The sequence below is a fragment of the Panthera onca genome, chromosome C1 (assembly GCF_046562875.1).
Source record: "Panthera onca isolate mPanOnc1 chromosome C1, mPanOnc1 haplotype 2, whole genome shotgun sequence".
Lineage (NCBI taxonomy): Eukaryota > Metazoa > Chordata > Mammalia > Carnivora > Felidae > Panthera > Panthera onca.
In genome coordinates this window covers 212,045,078-212,062,957 of record NC_138346.1, presented here as the reverse complement: position 1 = coordinate 212,062,957, position 17,880 = coordinate 212,045,078, and the positions used below count along the sequence as shown (strand labels likewise).

The 17,880-nt window shown below is 48.3% G+C and overlaps 1 protein-coding gene across 2 annotated transcripts; it reads left to right on the top strand.

Annotated features, from left to right (window-relative positions):
- The first annotated feature begins 231 nt into the window (after positions 1-231).
- On the top strand, positions 232-17,874 carry AADACL3 (arylacetamide deacetylase like 3). 2 transcript variants are annotated; one of them, XM_060625274.3, is made up of 4 exons: positions 232-971; positions 11,905-12,121; positions 13,977-14,040; positions 16,251-17,874. In XM_060625274.3, exons 1-4 carry the CDS (start codon positions 930-932, stop codon positions 17,023-17,025), a joined length of 1,098 nt encoding a protein of 365 aa, XP_060481257.1. In that variant the 5' UTR covers positions 232-929; the 3' UTR covers positions 17,026-17,874. The 2 variants fall into 2 exon arrangements, with proteins under 2 accessions (XP_060481257.1, XP_060481256.1); XM_060625273.3 differs by lacking the exon at positions 232-971 and adding an exon at positions 7,221-7,522.
- The last annotated feature ends 6 nt before the right edge of the window (positions 17,875-17,880 follow it).

The following is a 17,880-nucleotide window of genomic DNA, read 5'->3' as shown; positions in this document are numbered from 1 at the left end:
TATTACATCTCTGCCTGGAAGGCTCTCCCCAGAGAGTTGCTTGGAGAGTGAGCATCCTAAACATTTACGAATGAATAAATGAATGAGTGAGTGAATGAATGCATGAAGGCACCCTCTGATGCTGCAAACAAGGGCAATTACACAGAGACAGGTTTTTCCAAAGCTGACGCCATATTGGTGCCGCATGCAGGAGAAGCTGGCACTGGTGGGATCTGGTCCAAGTTTAAATTCACGTGCCCTCTGTGGAACACTTCCACCTGGCTCTCTGCACCATCATGCCTGACTGTCACCCCTTTGATTTGTCTGCATCTGAGATAGAGACCCAAAGGGTCAGGTGGCCTGATGTAGCTTTCACAGCCTCTCTGGCCCTGCAGACCCTCGTGTCCACCTGCTACCAACACTGTTCTCCAAAACCCTTTGCTAGGGACTCAGTTGGGCTCCAGGGACTTCCCTCTGGGAGTTTCAGCCTCTGTTTCTCCAAACCCAGGAATGTGTTTTCAGGAAACTACTTTTAGCTCATTTTTCCCTTAAAATGTGCACCACACCCCGAGTCCCTCAGCCCCTCCACCCTCACTTCCTTCCCCTCTACCCTTCAAAGCACATATGGATTTTCCTAAGGGATTAAGAGCCCCTCCATGACGTGAAAGGTGGGGAAAGAGACAAAGGTGTCCTTGGTATCCATTTATGGAGCCACTTTTAAGGCAGGAACTATACTAAGGAAGATTAGTCTAGTAATTTTTTCATACCTTCTGTCTTTATTCACTTGGAAGATAGAAAAGAAAGTCAAAGATTCCTGATGGCTCTTTTCACAGAGGATTTGTGACAACTTACAGCAAAAGCATGTGCAATGAAGTCAAAGTAAAAGATGCACAGAAGTGGGCACACAACCGGAAGATAGAAGATAAAAGGGAGGAAGATAAGAAAGCAGCATGTTTCCCAAAGGAGCCAACAACATGCCACACTCCAGGCAGGTAATTATTATTATTATTAATTTATTGAAGCATCATTGGCATACAGCATTGTATTGGTTTTAGGTATGTGACATAATGATTCGATAGATGTATGCACATACATTGCAAAATGACCACCACAAAAAATTTAGTTAGGGGCACCTGGCTGGCTCAGTTGGTGGCGGCTCAACTCTTGATCTTGGGGTCATGAGTCCGAGCCCCACGTTGTGTGTAGAGATTGCTTAAAAATACAACCTTAAAAGAAAGTTTAGTTAATTTCATCACCACACAGAGTGACATTTTTTTTTTCTTGTGATAAGAATCTAGCAATTACTCTTAACAATTTCAACATACAGTATTGTTAACTGGAGTCCCCACGGCACATGGCATCCCTTGGACTTATTTACCTTGTAAATGGAAATATTTGTACCTTTTGACCACCTTCACTCATTTGGCCTGCCCCCACTCCCTGCTTCTGGCAAACACCAGGCAGGTAATTCTTATCTTGAGAAAGGAGAGAATTCTACTAAGTCTTTAGATGATGCACCGAAAAGAGTTTCAAGTGGGAGTTATATTGATGATAGTAACTGCTATAGCAAAATACACACTGAGTGCATTTGCAAAAGCAAATTGCATGTGCCTATTTCCCAAAGCCAAGGGGGTTTGAAAAGGGTTGGTTCACTGGTCCCTTCACTGTGGTGGGCTGAATAACATCCCCCCACCCCCCTCCCAGAGATGTTCATATCTTAATCCCAGAACTTGCAAATATGTTACCTTACATGGCAAAAGGGACTTTGAACTTGTAATTAAGGATTTTGAGGTGGGGAGATTATCCTGGATCATCCAAGTGGGCCTAATGTAATCACGAAGGCCCATATAAGAGGGAGAGATAGGAGGAGGCAGCATCAGAGAAGGAGGTGGGATGACAGAAACAGAGAACAGAGTGGTGCTGGGAGGGGATCCTGGGATTCCTTGGCTCAGGAATGCAGGCACCTCTAGAAGCTGGGAAAAGGGAGGAAACAGGTGTGAGCCTCTGAGAGGAATGCAGCCCAGCTGATACCTTGATGTTAGAACTTCTGCTTCCAGAACTGTGTGAGAATAAATCGGTATCATTTCAAGGCTCTAAATTGGTGGTAATTTATTATAGCAGCAGTGGAAAATGAATACATTATTCCTCCCTTCCTCCATGAGCTCAACACTAACCAGAAAACAGAATAGGAGTCAAGGATTTGGAGACGAAAATACCCCTGTGCTGGACATTTTCCCTTTGTCCCCCAGGTAGGCTCCCCACCTTCCTCCACCCACTCTGTAGCCTGGGAAACTGACCTGCATGGACCCCGCCAAGAGCATCCTTTGCCTTCTGCTTTCCTGAAGGGCCTGGGCAGAGGAGCACAACAGCATGAGAGCCTAGGAAGGAAGGGGAGTGACAGTGGGGCCAGCTCTATCCCCGTGGGTTTGCCATGTGTAAGCTGTGTGCCTCAGCTCAGCTCACAGGGAGCCCTTTCCACACAGCCTTGGTTCTGCTATATCCCCTCCACTCTGGGAGGGAGAATGGAGCCCTGCTGTTACCGGCTGTGCTATCCTGTGGGCTCTTTGCAAATTACCCTAATATGAGGGTCTTAGTCCATTCAGGCTGCTGTAATAAAATTACCATAAACTGGGTGGCTTAAACACAATAGAAGGCTGGGAAGTCCAAGATCAAGGTGCTAACAGATTCCATGTGTGAGAACCCACTTCCTGGTTCATTGACAGCTGTCTTTTCTCTGTATCCTCACATGGCAGAAGGGGCAAAGGAACTCTTGGAGGTCTCTTACTAGGGCACTAATCCCATTCATGTGGGCCCCACCCTCATGACCTGATCACCTCCCAAAGGGCCCACCTCCAAATATCATCATACTGGGGATTAGAGTCAGCATATGAATTACAGGGGGACACAAACATTCAGTCTATAGCATGAGTAAGCCATCCAATTCCTGCTAGGACCCTGATACGTCACCTTTCTTTCTGATAAAGCTGATTATCAGAGCATGTGGCTTAGGTGTGTGGGCAAGGGTGCTGCCTGATATTAGGAACAGGGTCCCAGGCAGCATTGAACATACATACACCTCTCTCTGGAGGCACCTGGCTACAGAGAACAGGATGCCCCTTCTCTGCGGGCAAACAGATGTCACAGCGAGCTGAGCATGCCCAATTCCTTCTCCATTTCACAAAAGCCACTTCTCCTCCAAGGGGAAGAGTGAGTGCAGAAGTAGAGGGAACATAGAGTGTTATTTTTCTAGAGATTGCTTGGCCCAGGGGAGAAGTACACTCAAATACTTCTTAGCTTCTGCCTTTGGGCAAGCAGAATTCAAGGCAGGAAACGTATCGTAAAAGAATACCATTCGATGTTGATAAGGGTGCTGTTGTGGGTTGAATTGTGTCCCTCTAAATTCATATGTTGTGAGTTTTTAAATTAAAAAAAAAATTTTTTTTAAGTAATCCTTACACCCAACATGGGGCTCAAACTCACGACCCTGAGATCAAGAGTCACATGCTCTACTCGACTGAGGCAGCCAGGCACCCCTAAATTCATATGTTGAGCCTAACCCCCAGTGCCTCAGAATGTGACCTTACTTAAGAGGTAAGGTCTTTGCAGAGATGATCAAAATGAGGTCCTCAGAGTGGGCCTCACTCCAATACAACCGGTGTCCTTGTAAAAAGGGAAACTGGACACAGAGACATGCGTAGAGGGAAGACAATGTGAAGATACAGGGCGATGACAGCTGTCCAAAAGCCAAGGAGAGGGTCCTGGAGCAGACCCTTCCTGCACGGCCCTCAGAAGATTATCAGCCCTGGTGACACCTTGGACCTCCAGCCTCCAGACCTGGGAGACTCTAAGCTTCTTTTGCTGAAGCCCCCCTTCCCCCACCCCCACCCCCAGCCTGGGGTCCTTTGTTTAGGGCAACTCCAGCACGCTGAGAAAGGCGACTTCCGCAATAAATATATAACTCTGTGCCAAATGACATCGCAGCAAGATACACAAAAGAAAAGACTGCTAGAAATTCCCTAATGAGCGTGCAGGAGCACAGACACCACAAAGAGACGGAACAGGAGTACTTGACCTGACCGTGGGCTGGGGACTCCTTGGCAGTCTGTGGTTGGACTTCAAGGGCCCTAACATCACGATCAAACTATTTCTTGTGCCAGATGCTGGCACTCAGCACCCTCCTTACTGTTCTGAACCCTCTCCTGTGTCTGGGGGTTAAATGCAGGAGAATGCCGCTTCCTAGGCCATCTTGCCCACAAGGCTCCAGTTTGTCTCAGGAACATCGGTCCCGGAAGCTCTGGAAGGCAGCTAGAAGCGGAAGCCATTCTTCCTGGGCAGCGCCGAGCATGCGCACGTGAGCACCAGCCGGTAGAAGCCTCCCCGTTTTGCATCCGCCTCCCGGTGTCCCCTGGCGAGTCAGCCCTCTTCCTGTTCCAGAGATCAGTCAGCAGCGTGGTTTCTTGTGACACCTGGGGTGCTGTTTACTGAAAGCCTGCCCTCCCTCCACCCTGCCCACAGTGTTTTGAATTCCCTGTATTAAATCTCCTCTTGCTTGTTGGACAAAAGGCTGCGTGGCAGAACGATCCTATGAATCCGCCAAACTCCATTTCATTTTCATCCTTAGGTAGATGGAAGGTTTGCCCCCCCCCCCCCCCCCCCCAAAAGTCCCATGCATTTCGGTGAAGCCATGTGAATGCGTTCCGGCCAATGGGATGTATTTCCAGGCCTGGCCCTTAAGTTCACCTCCACGGGTTCTTCCACGAGCATATCATTCCTGGGGCTCCTGGCAAGGCACGGAGGATCGGCGGAGGTCCTGGAAGATGGCAGAACATCAGACGGAAAGAAACATGGATCCTGTAATCACCAAGTGGTGCGGATGTTCATCAAACACGCCAGTGTCTGTGTTGGGAGGGGAAAATTAGTCTTTATTCTACCAAAATCTTTTGTTATAGCAGCTGGAATTACTGATCCTAAGTAATATAACCGGGAAATAAAAAATGGTTCGGTGCTTATATGTAGGCATTCCCTCATTCTCCCTGTGCTTTTGCACAATTTCTGGGTTAAGTGTTTATAAACCTCAGTGGTAACAGACTCTAATCCTTCTCATAGTAATTGATCTATGCGTATTTTCTATTTCTTGGGTGAAATTCATATATATATTTTAAGTTTACTTATTTATTCTGAGAGCAAGAGAGCACATGTGTGAGTAAGGGAGGGGCAAAGAGAGAAGGAGAGAGAAAATCCCCAATGATAGTGCAGAGCCTGACGTGAGGCCCCATCCCATGAACCAGTGAGATCATGACCTGAGCTGAAATCATGAGGCGGATGCTGAACCGGCTGAACCACCCAGGCGCCCCTAGATATTTATATTTTGACAAAGAAAATCTTCATTTTCAAAATCATTGCCATATAGTTTCATGTACTGTAAAAAAGATCTTTCTAAGCATAATAAGAGAACAGATGAGAGATTTCATTGTGTAAAAATTACAAATGTCAATGCAGAAAAACGGCATTAACAAAGTTAAAAAAGCAAATAACTAGAAAATAATCCTTAAAAATATTTTAAAAAATTTTTATTGAAGTATACACTCCATACAGTGTGATATTAGATTCAGATGCACAGCATACTGACTCAGCAATTCTATACATTACTAAGTGCTCACCACAATACGTGTGGTCACCGTCTGTCACCAATGTTATTACTACAAATATTTTTTCAAGTCAGTGCAAAAAGATAAATGAAAATAGAAAATTTTAGATACAGAGTATGAAGACACAAAATAAATTCACATGAATCCGTAAAGGAAAAACCTCAAATACTGGATAAAATATGAAAGAATGTTCTACTTCATTGGATTCAAAGAAATACACACTGAAAGCTAATGGAGTTACTATTATTATCCCCATCTTACAGTCTCGGAAGCTGAGGCTCAGAGAGTGTATTGTAACTCGCTCACGATGAGAATGCTGGATGGGGCAGAGCCAGGATTCAAATCCAAGTCTTACTAGCTCAGGGTTTTTCATCCTGGGCACTACCGGCCTGTTGGACCAGGTACCTCCTCTCTGTCGGGGCCATCTATGCATTGCCGGATGTTAAGCAATATCTCTGGAACCTACCCCTGCGGTGCCAGTGTCAGCCCCCACCCTGCCCATTTTGTTGTGACAACCAAAAATGTCTCTAGACATTGCCAGGTCTCTCCCGGGCGGGTAGGATCTCCCTGTGCTCTGACACCATGGTGGGGAGGTGGAAGAGAGGGCAGCCATCATCATTATTACTGCAGATGTGGGACTTGTCATTAGGGAAGATTTTGAACGGTGACATCGATCTCGACCTAACCTGAAAAGGCAGGTAAGCTCAAATTTTCCTGCTTTACAATGAAAAGGGCAAAGCTTGTTCATTCATTGCTTCATTCGGTAGACATTTGCTGAGCACCTGCTAAGCACCAAACCCTGACCTAGCCTCTGAGGATAAAGTAAGGAACAAAGCAAAAATTCTTGTCCCCACAGAGGCGCCACTCCACAGACAATAAACAAACAAGTGAAGTATGCGATATTTCAGGTGATAATAAAGGCCATGAAGAAGTGGAGGGTGGGATGGGCATAGGGATGCTGGTGGGGAGGTATACCTTTAAATCAGGTGTCCAGGCACAGCCTCACTCAGAAGGTGACATTTGACCAGAGACCTGCAGTAGGGGAGGAGTTGAGCTCAACCATTATCTCGGGGAACACTGGTGCACAGAGAACCACAAGTACAAACACCCTGGGACCTCCTTGGCAGACTAAGGAACAGCGAGCATGGCCAGAGTGTAATTAGGGGGTGAGTGCCACCAGAGCACAGGTGGAGGGAATGGTGTTTGTGACATCCATGGTGACTTCTCCAAGGCCACTTCTTTTTTTTTTTTTTAAGTTTATTTATTTATTTTGAGAGAGAGCGTGTGTGAGGGTCCGAGGGAGAGAGAGAGAATCCCAAGCAGGCTCCACAGTGGCAACACGGAGCCTGACGCGGGGCTCGAACTCACAGACTGTGAGATCATGACCGGAGCCGAAACCAAGAGGTGGGCACTTAACCAACTTAGCCACCCAGGTGCTCCTCCAAGGCCATTTCACGTAGCAGTGCTCCAGGGTGTAGCTGGAACTTTGGAGCCCTCATTTCCAGCTGAGTCAGGCTGCATGAACCACTTTCTCCTCTGCATGGGCCCTGCCCTAGAATTATGTCCTCACCTGAGTCTGTGACTCACCTGGGCTGGGCCAATGCTGTGGAGATGGGGAGGTGGGGAGGGCAGGTTGTGGTGTATAAGTGGAGGAGGGCTGCTGACTCCTGACCGTGTCCGGCACTGAACAGCCTCTTCTCTTAGCCTCCTCTGTGTTGAAAAACAGCATGATGGCAGTCCTGCTCCTGCCCCTTCTCATGGCAGCCTGTGCGTTCTTGGGGGTTGGTCTGTGGGTAATCTGCAGCCATTTCCTTACTGCGGACATCCCTGCAGCCATCGGCCACCCGGTGAAACTGCGGGTCCTGGATTGCCTTTTCCTGCTGTTGTTGAGATGGGTGAGTTCCCTCTCCGCCTGAGGGTTCAAGGAGGAGGTTGGGAAACCACATGAGAAGATTCTACTTGCATTGACGCAGCAGCAGAGACAGGCTGGCTGCATTTTATTCTCACATCTGAGTGATCCCTATTAGGGAACCTATTAACTAAGAGGTTCTCAATTTCTTCCTAGTGTTTCTCAAGCTGTACTGGGCTCAGAGCCAGAAAATGAAAAAAGATTTACTTCCTCGGTTAACAGGAAAGAAAGATCAATTCCAGTCCCACCCTCCCTGCCTCCTGTCTTACTGTCTTCACAGCACACACTATGAAGCTGTGAAGACAGGAATGAGTTACTGCGGATTTTGAGCCCCCATTACCACCTACCTAGCTAGAACCAGCCAACAACAAAGACACATGCAGCCAATTAGTAAATTAGTACAAATGAGCAAAACTTCAGAATGTAGCTTTAGATACACACACACACACACACACACACACACACACACACACAATCTTTTTACTATTGAGAGATGGAAAACTGTTTATGTCATATAGTCAGATTCTGCTCATTGCTACTGGTGTGTGAATTTAATAGAATAGATACAAATAGATCATGGGGAGAATTGTGTCAAAGTTGCCAATGGGGACTGGTTGTGCTTTTCCAGAGGGCTGACAGACTGAATACAGAAAACACGGTTAACTCTCTTATGCAATGGAAGGGACTCCCTGGTGTCTTCTTTGCTTTCCTCAAGCTCAGCTAGTATCCTCATGATTGTTGTTCTAAATTCTAGGTCAGGCGTATTACTTATATCTATTTCGATTCGATCCCTGGCCGTGACCCCTTTTTGTTCTTTCTTTTGGGATGCATTCCTCTGTCTTGGCATTTTGTTTACGTCTGTGTCTTCTGTGTGTTAGGAAAGCCTGTTCTGTTTCCTGCTCCTGAGAGTTATGGCTATAATGTTCATTTATTTATTTTGAGAGAGAGCGAGAGAACGAGCGGGGCAGAGGGTGAGAGGGAGAGAGAGGGGGAATCCCAAGCAAGTTCTGTGCCGTCAGCATAGAGCCTGACACAGGGCTCGATCTCACGAAGCTCGAGGTTGTGACCTGCGCTAAAATCAAGAGTCAGACGCTTAACTGTCAGAGCCAGCCAGGTGTCTCGAGAGTAATGGCTATACCAAGAAGACCTCATATACTGTTCAGGGCCTGGTGCTTCAGGAAGGGTCTCTGGTGTATGCCGTGTGCACTCTGCTGCTGTGTTTTGGCTGCTCTTTCCCTCAGGTCAATCCTCTGCAGAACTTCTCCTTGCCTGCAGTGGGGTGTTTGGACCTTGTCTAGTGTATGGCGAGCTTTAACTAGGTGTGTTTTAGTCTGCTTGTTACAAGAAGCTGGATCCTATTTCCCCTAGAGCTGCGTTCTGTGATCAGTAGACCTGGTGTGTGTGTGTGTGTGTGTGTGTGTGTGTGTGTGTGTGTGTGTGTTGGGGGGGAGTTGCACTGGTCTTCTGGGGGAGGGGCCTGCTGCACTAGCTCTCAGGGGGACTTGCCCTAGTTCAGAAGCACCTGCAAGGCGCAGGGGGGAGGGGCTTGGAGTAAGGGGCTCCAGCTTCCCCTGGGTGATGCTGTGCTGCCCACTGAAGTCCGGCAGTGTGATGGGCTGGGGAATGACATCAGTCCTTCCTCTCTCTCTCTTTCTCTCTCTCTCTCACCTGGAGGAGGGAGTTCTCCCCTGCTGCTGCTCAGGAAGCCCTCACAGAAGAGTGAACAATCTCCCTTGTGTGTCCCAGGTGTCCCTCAGATGCCCCTGCCTCCCTCTGTGTCCTGGCTTTCTGCTGCCTGGTGGCACAGCACTCTTGTGTTTTATCTCAGGTACGCGGCTGTGTTTCACAATTCCAAATTCAGGGACCCAGTGTGGCACGGACCCATGCTGATCCTCTGGGGTAGGGTCTCACTGTGCTGTGGCCGGTGCCTTTTTTGTCCCAGAAGGGCAGTCGCATGACCGCGCAGGGCTCGGAGTCTGTGGTAGAGCGCAGCAAAAAGCCAATGCCAAGGTTTGCTGCCCTTCTGCCTCCGTTCCTTTGCTTGTGATGCTTGTGAACGGGGCAGCATGTGGGCGCCTGGGGCTCTTTTGTCCCCTGAGAGGCTGTGCCACCTCTCCCAGATGCACTCCAAGCAGGAAAACTGTGTCTCCCAGTGTGACCCAGGGGATCCTCAGACCACGCTGCCCGCTCCTGGGCCTCCTCCCTCCTTCCCTGAAGCACCGCTAAGCCCACCAGGCCGTGCCTCTGACTTCTTTGCCTTCTGTGGGTCCCCCTGCTTGTGCAACTTGCGATGTTCGGCCCCTCTTGATTTCCCCGTCAATGGTTTGGGCAAATGTTTTTCTTATGGAGTCCCCTGGGCCCTGCTCTCTCTCTCTCCCCCTCTCTCTCTGTCTCTCAGTCTCTGTCCTCTCTCTCCATGATCAGGGCTCCCTTCCCTCTGCAGCATCTGCAATTCTTTTCTTCCCCAAATCACGTCTCTGCACTTTCCTACCTTCCACGATGTGGCCTCTTTTTCTCCTTCTTGTTGTGCAGTTTTTTGTGTGAGTCCTCAGATCAATTTTCCTGGGTGATTTGACATTATCTAGCTGTGTTTGAGGGATGAAGCAAGCCTAGGGCCCCCCTACAGCTCCACCATCTTAACGCCCCCCCCCCCCCCGGAGGCTGAGGCTTTCTCAACTCTCTTACATAATGAAAAGCAAGTGCAAACACCTGTTCCCATGAAGACCCCTTCCTGGAGAAGAACCCACTGGCCGAAGGCTTCCTATGTCCAGCTTTCACAAGACCTGATGATTTGTCCCCTGGCTTTCCTGACCTTGACCCTCATAGTCTGTAGTCTGGGCTCCCAAATACGATGCCTCAGTTTCCTCATCTGCAAAAGAGGGGGAAATACTAGTCCAGACTCCATAGCATGCTGTTGGCTGCGATGAGCTAAACCGTCCCGAGTGCAGGTTACAATTCCTGGCATAAAGGAAACCCTCAATACGTATTAGCCTTATTACTGTTTGTTGACTTGCTTTTTTTTTTTGTTTGCTTGTTTTGGTTTTGTTTTTTTGTTTTTACAAAGATGTGTCATGTAACTACGATGTGTCGTCCACCAGTTGTGGCTCTGGGATCAATGAGGGGCAAGAGAAATAAAGTCCCAGATAGAGTCTGCCTTCAGGGAGCTTATAGTCTCGTGGCAGTGTTGGTGGGGAGACAGAGAGAAGAATCAGGCAAAACCACTATAAACCAATCCACTTACAGAGCGGCGAGTGCTTCCAGCAAAGCGAAAGAGGGCTTCTTCATCCAGGGTTCTCTGAATCCCCAAGGGGACCGAAGACAAGGGGTCCGTGAAAGTGGGTGGGGTAAAAAAAACGCTCCATTTTCACTCACCTCTAAAGGAAATGCGGGGTTCCCTTCCATGAAGAATGAAGGGGACAGACCACAGTTGTGACAGCACAACCTGGGGCTTTGTCACCAAGAGGAATCCCGCGTATTTCCAGAGCGTATTACAGCCATCGCAGATATGGTGAAAAATTGCACGGATGCCTCATTTCTTCGAAGTAATAATGGTATTAAACCAGCCGCTAGATCTCGCTGTTGTGTGCTCGTATGTAATCCCACATATTTTATTTTAGGTGTCAAAAACATTCTGTGACGAGGTCCACAGGCATCGCGGAAAGCCAAAGTGGCATTGGTGCAGAGAGGGTTAGGAACCACTAGAAAGAGGGTGCCTGGGTGAGAGACCACTTTGTTTACTTTTATTTTGTTATCATGCAAACTTTCAGATATGTACCAAAGGAGACAGAAAACTATGGAGATGCCCCACGTACCCTCCCCCCAGTACTGATTGCTGACTCCTGGCCAATCTTGTTTCACCGGTGCCCCCACCTTTTCCCCCTTCTCATTTCTCAGGAAGTGGACCTCAGACATCATATTATTTTATCCAAAAGGTTTCAGTCATTATCTCTGAAAGACCAGAACGCCCTCACCTTTTAAAAAACATAACCACAGTGTAGTTATCACGTCTTAAAACTAGCAACTGATGCTTGGGACGGCTGCATGGGCTGGGCTGGTCCAGGAGGACCTGCCCCGGGAAGAGAGGTCACGTCCAGGCCACGGTTGGGGGTGTTCTGGGGGAGAGGGACCCTCACGGGGTGGCCAGAAGCTCGGTTTGTGGGACCGGGTGTCAATTGTCTGGGGAAAGAGGATGAGGGGGCAGCGTGGGCCAAGGTGGGGTGGACTTACTGCAGTGTCGCAAGGGTGCACGTGGACACGTGGTCCAGCCTGCCCTCCAGCCACTCCGCTGGGGGCACGGGTGGCGGCTGCACCCGAGCGCAGCACAGACTGAAATCCTTCCGGCCTCATTTCCTCCTCTCTCACCAACAGGGGATGATTTTTGAGAAACTGAGAATCTGTTCTATGCCCCGATTTGTCCGTTTCATGCATGATCTGAGGCCACTGAAGGAGGATCCGGATGTCGTGGTCACAGACCTCCGCTACGGGACAATCCCTGTGAAGCTGTACCAGCCCAAAGCGTTTTCCTGCATCCCCAGGCCTGGCATCGTGTTCTACCATGGCGGCGGGGCGGTCCTGGGGAGCCTGAGTAAGAGTCTTTCCCTCAGACCCCACCCATAGTATGACAGTCCCAGAGCAGAGCTGGGTGGCCACCCACCTTCCAGCAAGAGGTGGCACCCCAGTCTATAAGCCGCTGTAGGACCCGGACAGTTAGCGGGTCCCAGATCATCCAGGTGGCAAAGATATGCAAGGTACTGATCTCTTTCTGGAACTAAGGAGACCTATATATGCAACATATATATTCATATATACATATGCTATATAAATATATATATTCATATATATGCTCTATTTACATTCATATATACACATATGTGTATATATTCACATATACACATATGTGTATATGTGTGTATCTATGGATATGTTTATATCCATATATATATATGAAATATCCATATATATATATATATATATATATATATGAAATTCACACAACATAAAATTAACCACTTTTTTTCTTAATGTTTATTTATTTTTGAGAGAAAGAGTGTGAATGAGGGAGGGGTGGAGAGAGGGAGAAACAGAACTTGAAGCAGGCTCCAGGCTCTGAGCTGTCAGCACAGAGCCTGACACAGGGCTCGAACTCACGAACTGCAAGATCATGACCTGAGCAGAGGTCGGACACTCAATCGACTGAGCCACCCAGGCACCCCAATTATTTTTATTTATTTATTTATTTATTTATTTATTTATTTATTTATTTATTTTTGATAGGAAGAGGTCCCAAGCGAGAGAAAGGCAGAAAGAAAGAGAGAGGGAGAGAGAGAGAGAGAGAGAGAGTGAGTCCTAAGTGTGGAGCTCGAAGTGAGGCTCAACGAACTCACCCCATGTGGGCTCAAACTCAGTGAACTGTGAGATCATGACCTGAGCCAAAGTTGGATGCTTAACTGACTGAGCCACCCAGGCGCCCCCAAATTAACCACTTTAAAGTGTACAATTCAGTGGTGTTTAGTACATTCATAGTGTTCTACAACCAGCACCTCTATTCAGTTGGAAATAGAATTTTTTAAAAAGTGGAAATAGCTAAACACATGTCCTTTTGTTTCATACCAGCCATCGTCTGAGACAAATTCTGGTACAGACAGGAGAACCAACAATTTGAGGAAAATTAATGACAGAAAAAACTCAAAATCGAGACCGTTTTATTATCTTAGCCCCCCCCCCCCCACACACACACACTGGTGCCTCATGAATTCAAGGGAAAAAACCCTTTTATTTGGTTTCAGCCCTGCCTTCTAAACGGTGGAATGTCAGAGGCACACTGCGGTAGCTTTTGAGAGTAAGGGATTTGATGCAACCATGGTTTTGGTTTGGTCTGCATAATGGATGGCGGTAACAGTCAGTAGGTATTGATAAATATTATTAATAATTAATATTTACACAGCAGGCACTGTGGAAGCCCTCTATGTAATAGTTATCTCATTAACCACCCCCCCCAAAACAACCCTGTTATTATTATTGTACCCATTTTACAGATGTGGCCGTCAAGCCTCAAGGAGGTGAAGGCACTTGCCCCAGACTACTTCAGCTCAAGCTAAAAGGAGGCAAAATCGGGATGTGAGCTCCGGTCTGAATCTAGAGCTCGCACCCCTGTGCTCTATGGCCAAACGGCATCTTGGATATTTTGAATGGATTGCAGAATCAATGGGGATGGGGGGAAATCTTAGAGGAAGTTCTTCAGACAGGATCTCAGAGGAGAAGTTCTAGAAGGTGGGGAGGAAGGACTGCTCCACAGCTGGAAAGTTTGCAAACCTTGTTAGGATCAGCCCCAGCTCTCTGTCTGTGGTGGTTGTCAGAGAGAAGGGGGAAGCTCATGGTGATGGCTGGCAAAGGAGGCCACTAATCTTCCTAGTGAATGTTAAATACCTTTGATTTTCTAGAAACCCATCATGTCATATGCTGTCATCTGTCCAAGAAGAGTGGCTCAGTGGTCCTATCAGTTGGGTGAGTAAAAGGCGGAGGGGTGGTGCTGGATAAGGGGGGTAGAGAGCCGGGCTTGGGGCGGGCAGGGGGATGCAGGGACACCAGGACACCGGAGCAGGGGATGATGGGCTGTGAGCAGCGGTGAGGAGAGGGACAGGGAGAGGCAGAGAACAGCACTCCTCCCTGTGGGTGGCCCTCGGGCGTTCTGTGCATGGTAACATCCGGAAGCTGTGTGGGGAGTGGTCTTCTCTGGGTAGATCAAGTGCAGGGCTTTGCAAACATGAGCCCTGTTGGTGGCACAGAAGCACGTTCTAGACACTTAGCACCTCCTATGCGAAATGCCACAGTGCCCTGTACGGTAACAGGCAACCTCGGCCATTGCCGTAGAATTCCCAAGTGCTCCCGAGAGGGAGGTCCACCCCGGTGAGACACGGGGCAGGGGCAGGAGAGACCTGGGGTGGCCCCTCCCCGGGCAAAGTGGACACATAAGAGGAGCGGTCACTGTGGTCAAGTGGCCTCATCCTCCCTCCCCTGCCACCTGACACCTTGTCCCAAGGGGGCAGGATGGTTCCTTCCTGATTAATCTTTCCTGCGGTTTATTTATTTATTTATTTATTTATTTATTTATTTATTTAATATATGAAATTTATTGTCAAATTAGTTTCCATACAACACCCAGTGCTCATCCCAAAAGATGCCCTCTTCAATGCCCATCACCTCCCCTCCCCTCCCTCCTACTCCCCATCAACCCTCAGTTCGTTCTCAGTTTTTAAGAGTCTCTTATGCTTTGGCTCTCTCCCACTCTAACCTCTTTTTTTTTTTTCCCTTCCCCTCCCCCCATGGGTTTCTGTTAAGTTTCTCAGGATCCACATAAGAGTGAAACCATATGGTATCTGTCTTTCTCTGTATGGCTTATTTCACTTAGCATAACACACTCCCTGCGGTTTCATTTAAAAGCGCATTCCAGGGGCGCCTGGGTGGTTCAGTTGGTTAAGCATCTGACTTCAGCTCAGGTCATGATCTCATGGTCTGTGGGTTCGAGACCCACGTCGGGCTCTGTGCTGACAGCTCAGAGCCTGGAGCCTGCTTTGGATTCTGTGTCTTCCTCTCTCTCTGCCCCTCCCCACTCCTGCTCCTAAAAAAATTTAATAAATGCACATTCCATAGAGCAGTACCAATGCCAATGTCTTGGTGGGAATATGTTTCCCAGCTTCCGTGTGGCACAGCTGGTTGAGTTAGAGTGAAAGATACAGAAATCGGTCCTGGATGAGGCAGAAGACCCCAGAGAAACCACTCACTTTACAGTTCTCAGCTCCCAAACCGTGTCTGCAGTGGGGTAGACGTCTTGATCCAAGTGTTGGCCATGATATGCCTTACAACTCTGGTCACTATAGTATGCCAGCAAATCTCTGCAACAGAATTATTTTATGAATCCAAGATAGATGAGGCTTTAGAGTAGAAACATTGCTGTCCTGGCATGAACTCAGGGTGGCTTAAAAGAGGAGGCATCGCGATGGGATTGGTTGGCAAAAGTTCGTGGGTCCCACAGAATATTTTTTTTTCTTTCTTTTTTAAATTTGAGACCAGCATTTAAAATGGTAACATTTCTCACAACACCCAGATTTCTGGAATCTCTTGAGAAACCGGGAGGTCTCGCATGCCACGCTGCTGACCTCCATGGCAGTACGTGCATGGTGCACCTTTAGGACAGCAGTGGTCAGGAGTGGACGTGGGTGATCTGGAGGAGACCCGTACGTTAACTGCTGGCCCCTGGTGGTATTTATGTCTGCAAGATCCTCCCACAAAACCTGCAAGCATGGCAGGGTTAATTGGAATTGAAACCCAGGCAAATCTGGAGTTGCTCATACAAGAATCATAAGAAAAGGGGACAGCTGTGAGCCAGGGAAGGACCCACGGGTAGGTTCAGAAAGATGGGGTTCATGTTGGTGATTGCTAAGTTGTTGACCCATAGGCAGATGGCAGGGCTCTCGTGGTCACAGCCTGTCCCCCAAAGGGTCATTGAGATGGAGGGAACAGCAACCGCCACTCACGGATCCTGTGTGCCAGGCTTCATGCCTATCACCTCATGGAAGGCTCATACCGTGAGTTCACTTTCTTGGGCTTCAGAAAGAGAGACTAATGGATGAAATTTGGTCTAAGGGATGCTAGACACGTATTGTTGGCTCTCCTAGGGCGATGAGCATAAACTGTGTTCCTTGGTTCTTTTTTAGATACCGCCGCCTGCCCCAGCATAAATTCCCGGTGGCGGTACGAGACTGTATTGCAGCCACCATCCACTTCTTGAAGTCCCTGAATGTGTATGGGGTGGATCCAGATCGGGTCGTGGTCTGTGGTGACAGTGTGGGAGGGGGAGTGGCCACGATAGTTTGTCAAAAACTTTTGGACTGTCCAGATCTCCCCAAGATCCGTGCTCAGATCCTGGTCTACGCCATCCTCCAAGCTGTGGATTTTCAATCCCCTTCCTATCAGCAGAACAGGAATATCCCACTGCTCAATTGGAATTTTGCCTTCTACTGTTGGAGTTGTTACCTGGACATCAACCCGTCCTGGAAAAGCACCATCATGAAAGGTGCCCATTTGCCTGCTGAAGTCTGGGAAAAGTACAGCAAGTGGTTGGGTGCAGAAAACATCCCGGAGAGGTTTAAGAAGAAAAGCTACCGGCCGATGCCCCGTGAGCCCCTAAACGAGGCTGCCTACCTGGAGACGAACCTCGCTCTGGATTTGATGAACTCACCCCTGATCGCAGAAGATGAAGTCATGTCTCAGCTCCCCGAGGCTTGCATTGTGAGCTGTGAATATGACCTTCTCCGGGACCATTCACTGTTGTTCAAGAAGCGGTTGGAGGACTTGGGAGTCCCGGTGACATGGCACCACATGGAGGATGGTTTCCACGGAGTGCTTAGCACCTTTGATATGGGCTACTTGCAATTCCCCTGCTCCACGAGGATTCTAAATGCCATGGTCCATTTTCTAAATAAGTTGTGACCGTCTTTCCTTCCTGTTAGAGCTGCGGAAGTGTGCATTCAGCCACGATCTGGTTCCCCAATGGGACTCTTTGTTGTGATGTAGGTGAGGCTGAGTGGGGCTGGGGAGGGTGTCGAGGTTGCCATGTTCTTCTCGCTTCAGCTTCTAGAACTGCAGAATGCATGTTTCTGATGTCTCAAGGGAGAGCAGTAGGAGAGACAGGTTTGGGGGGAGGGTGGGACTCTGTTCATGTTCGTGGTCAGGAAAACTTGAGCTGCAGTGGCCATTGGAGAGAGTGAATGATCATGTAAGGGTTGCCTGTGGCTTCCCTGAGGGAGAGTTCAGGCTGATGTAGGCTGTAGGTAGCACTTGGCTAGCCTTGGAATGAAACGGGCATCATGTGCAATCCCATGGGCTTTTTTCAGCCTAGCTCAGAGGATGGGGCTCTGATGTTCTAGACTGCTGAATGGAGGTGGGAAACTGGTGTCACTCTCTCCTTGTGGGTACACAGTAACATTTCTCCTGCTGTTCCTCTGCCTCTGTGCTCAGAGTTTTGACTGTCTGGGCTTGAAGAGTTAGGACAGAATGGATAGGTTTTCCATAGTGGTTGGCACCTAGAGGCTGATGAAGATAGCCAAGAGCCATCTGGCCAGGGAGCTCTGGATCTCCTGGAGTCAAAGGAGCCAAAGGGCTGAAGATGTATTAGCAAAGACGATTTCTGTCTGAAGACACACAACCAACTCAAATTGGCCTAAATCAGGGAAAGAATGTATTGGTTGATGTAGCTATGAATTCCAAGGATAAATCAGGTATGGTTTGATCTAGGAACTCAGACGATGCCACCAGCTGCCTTCTCTTCTCCTCTGCATTTACTTC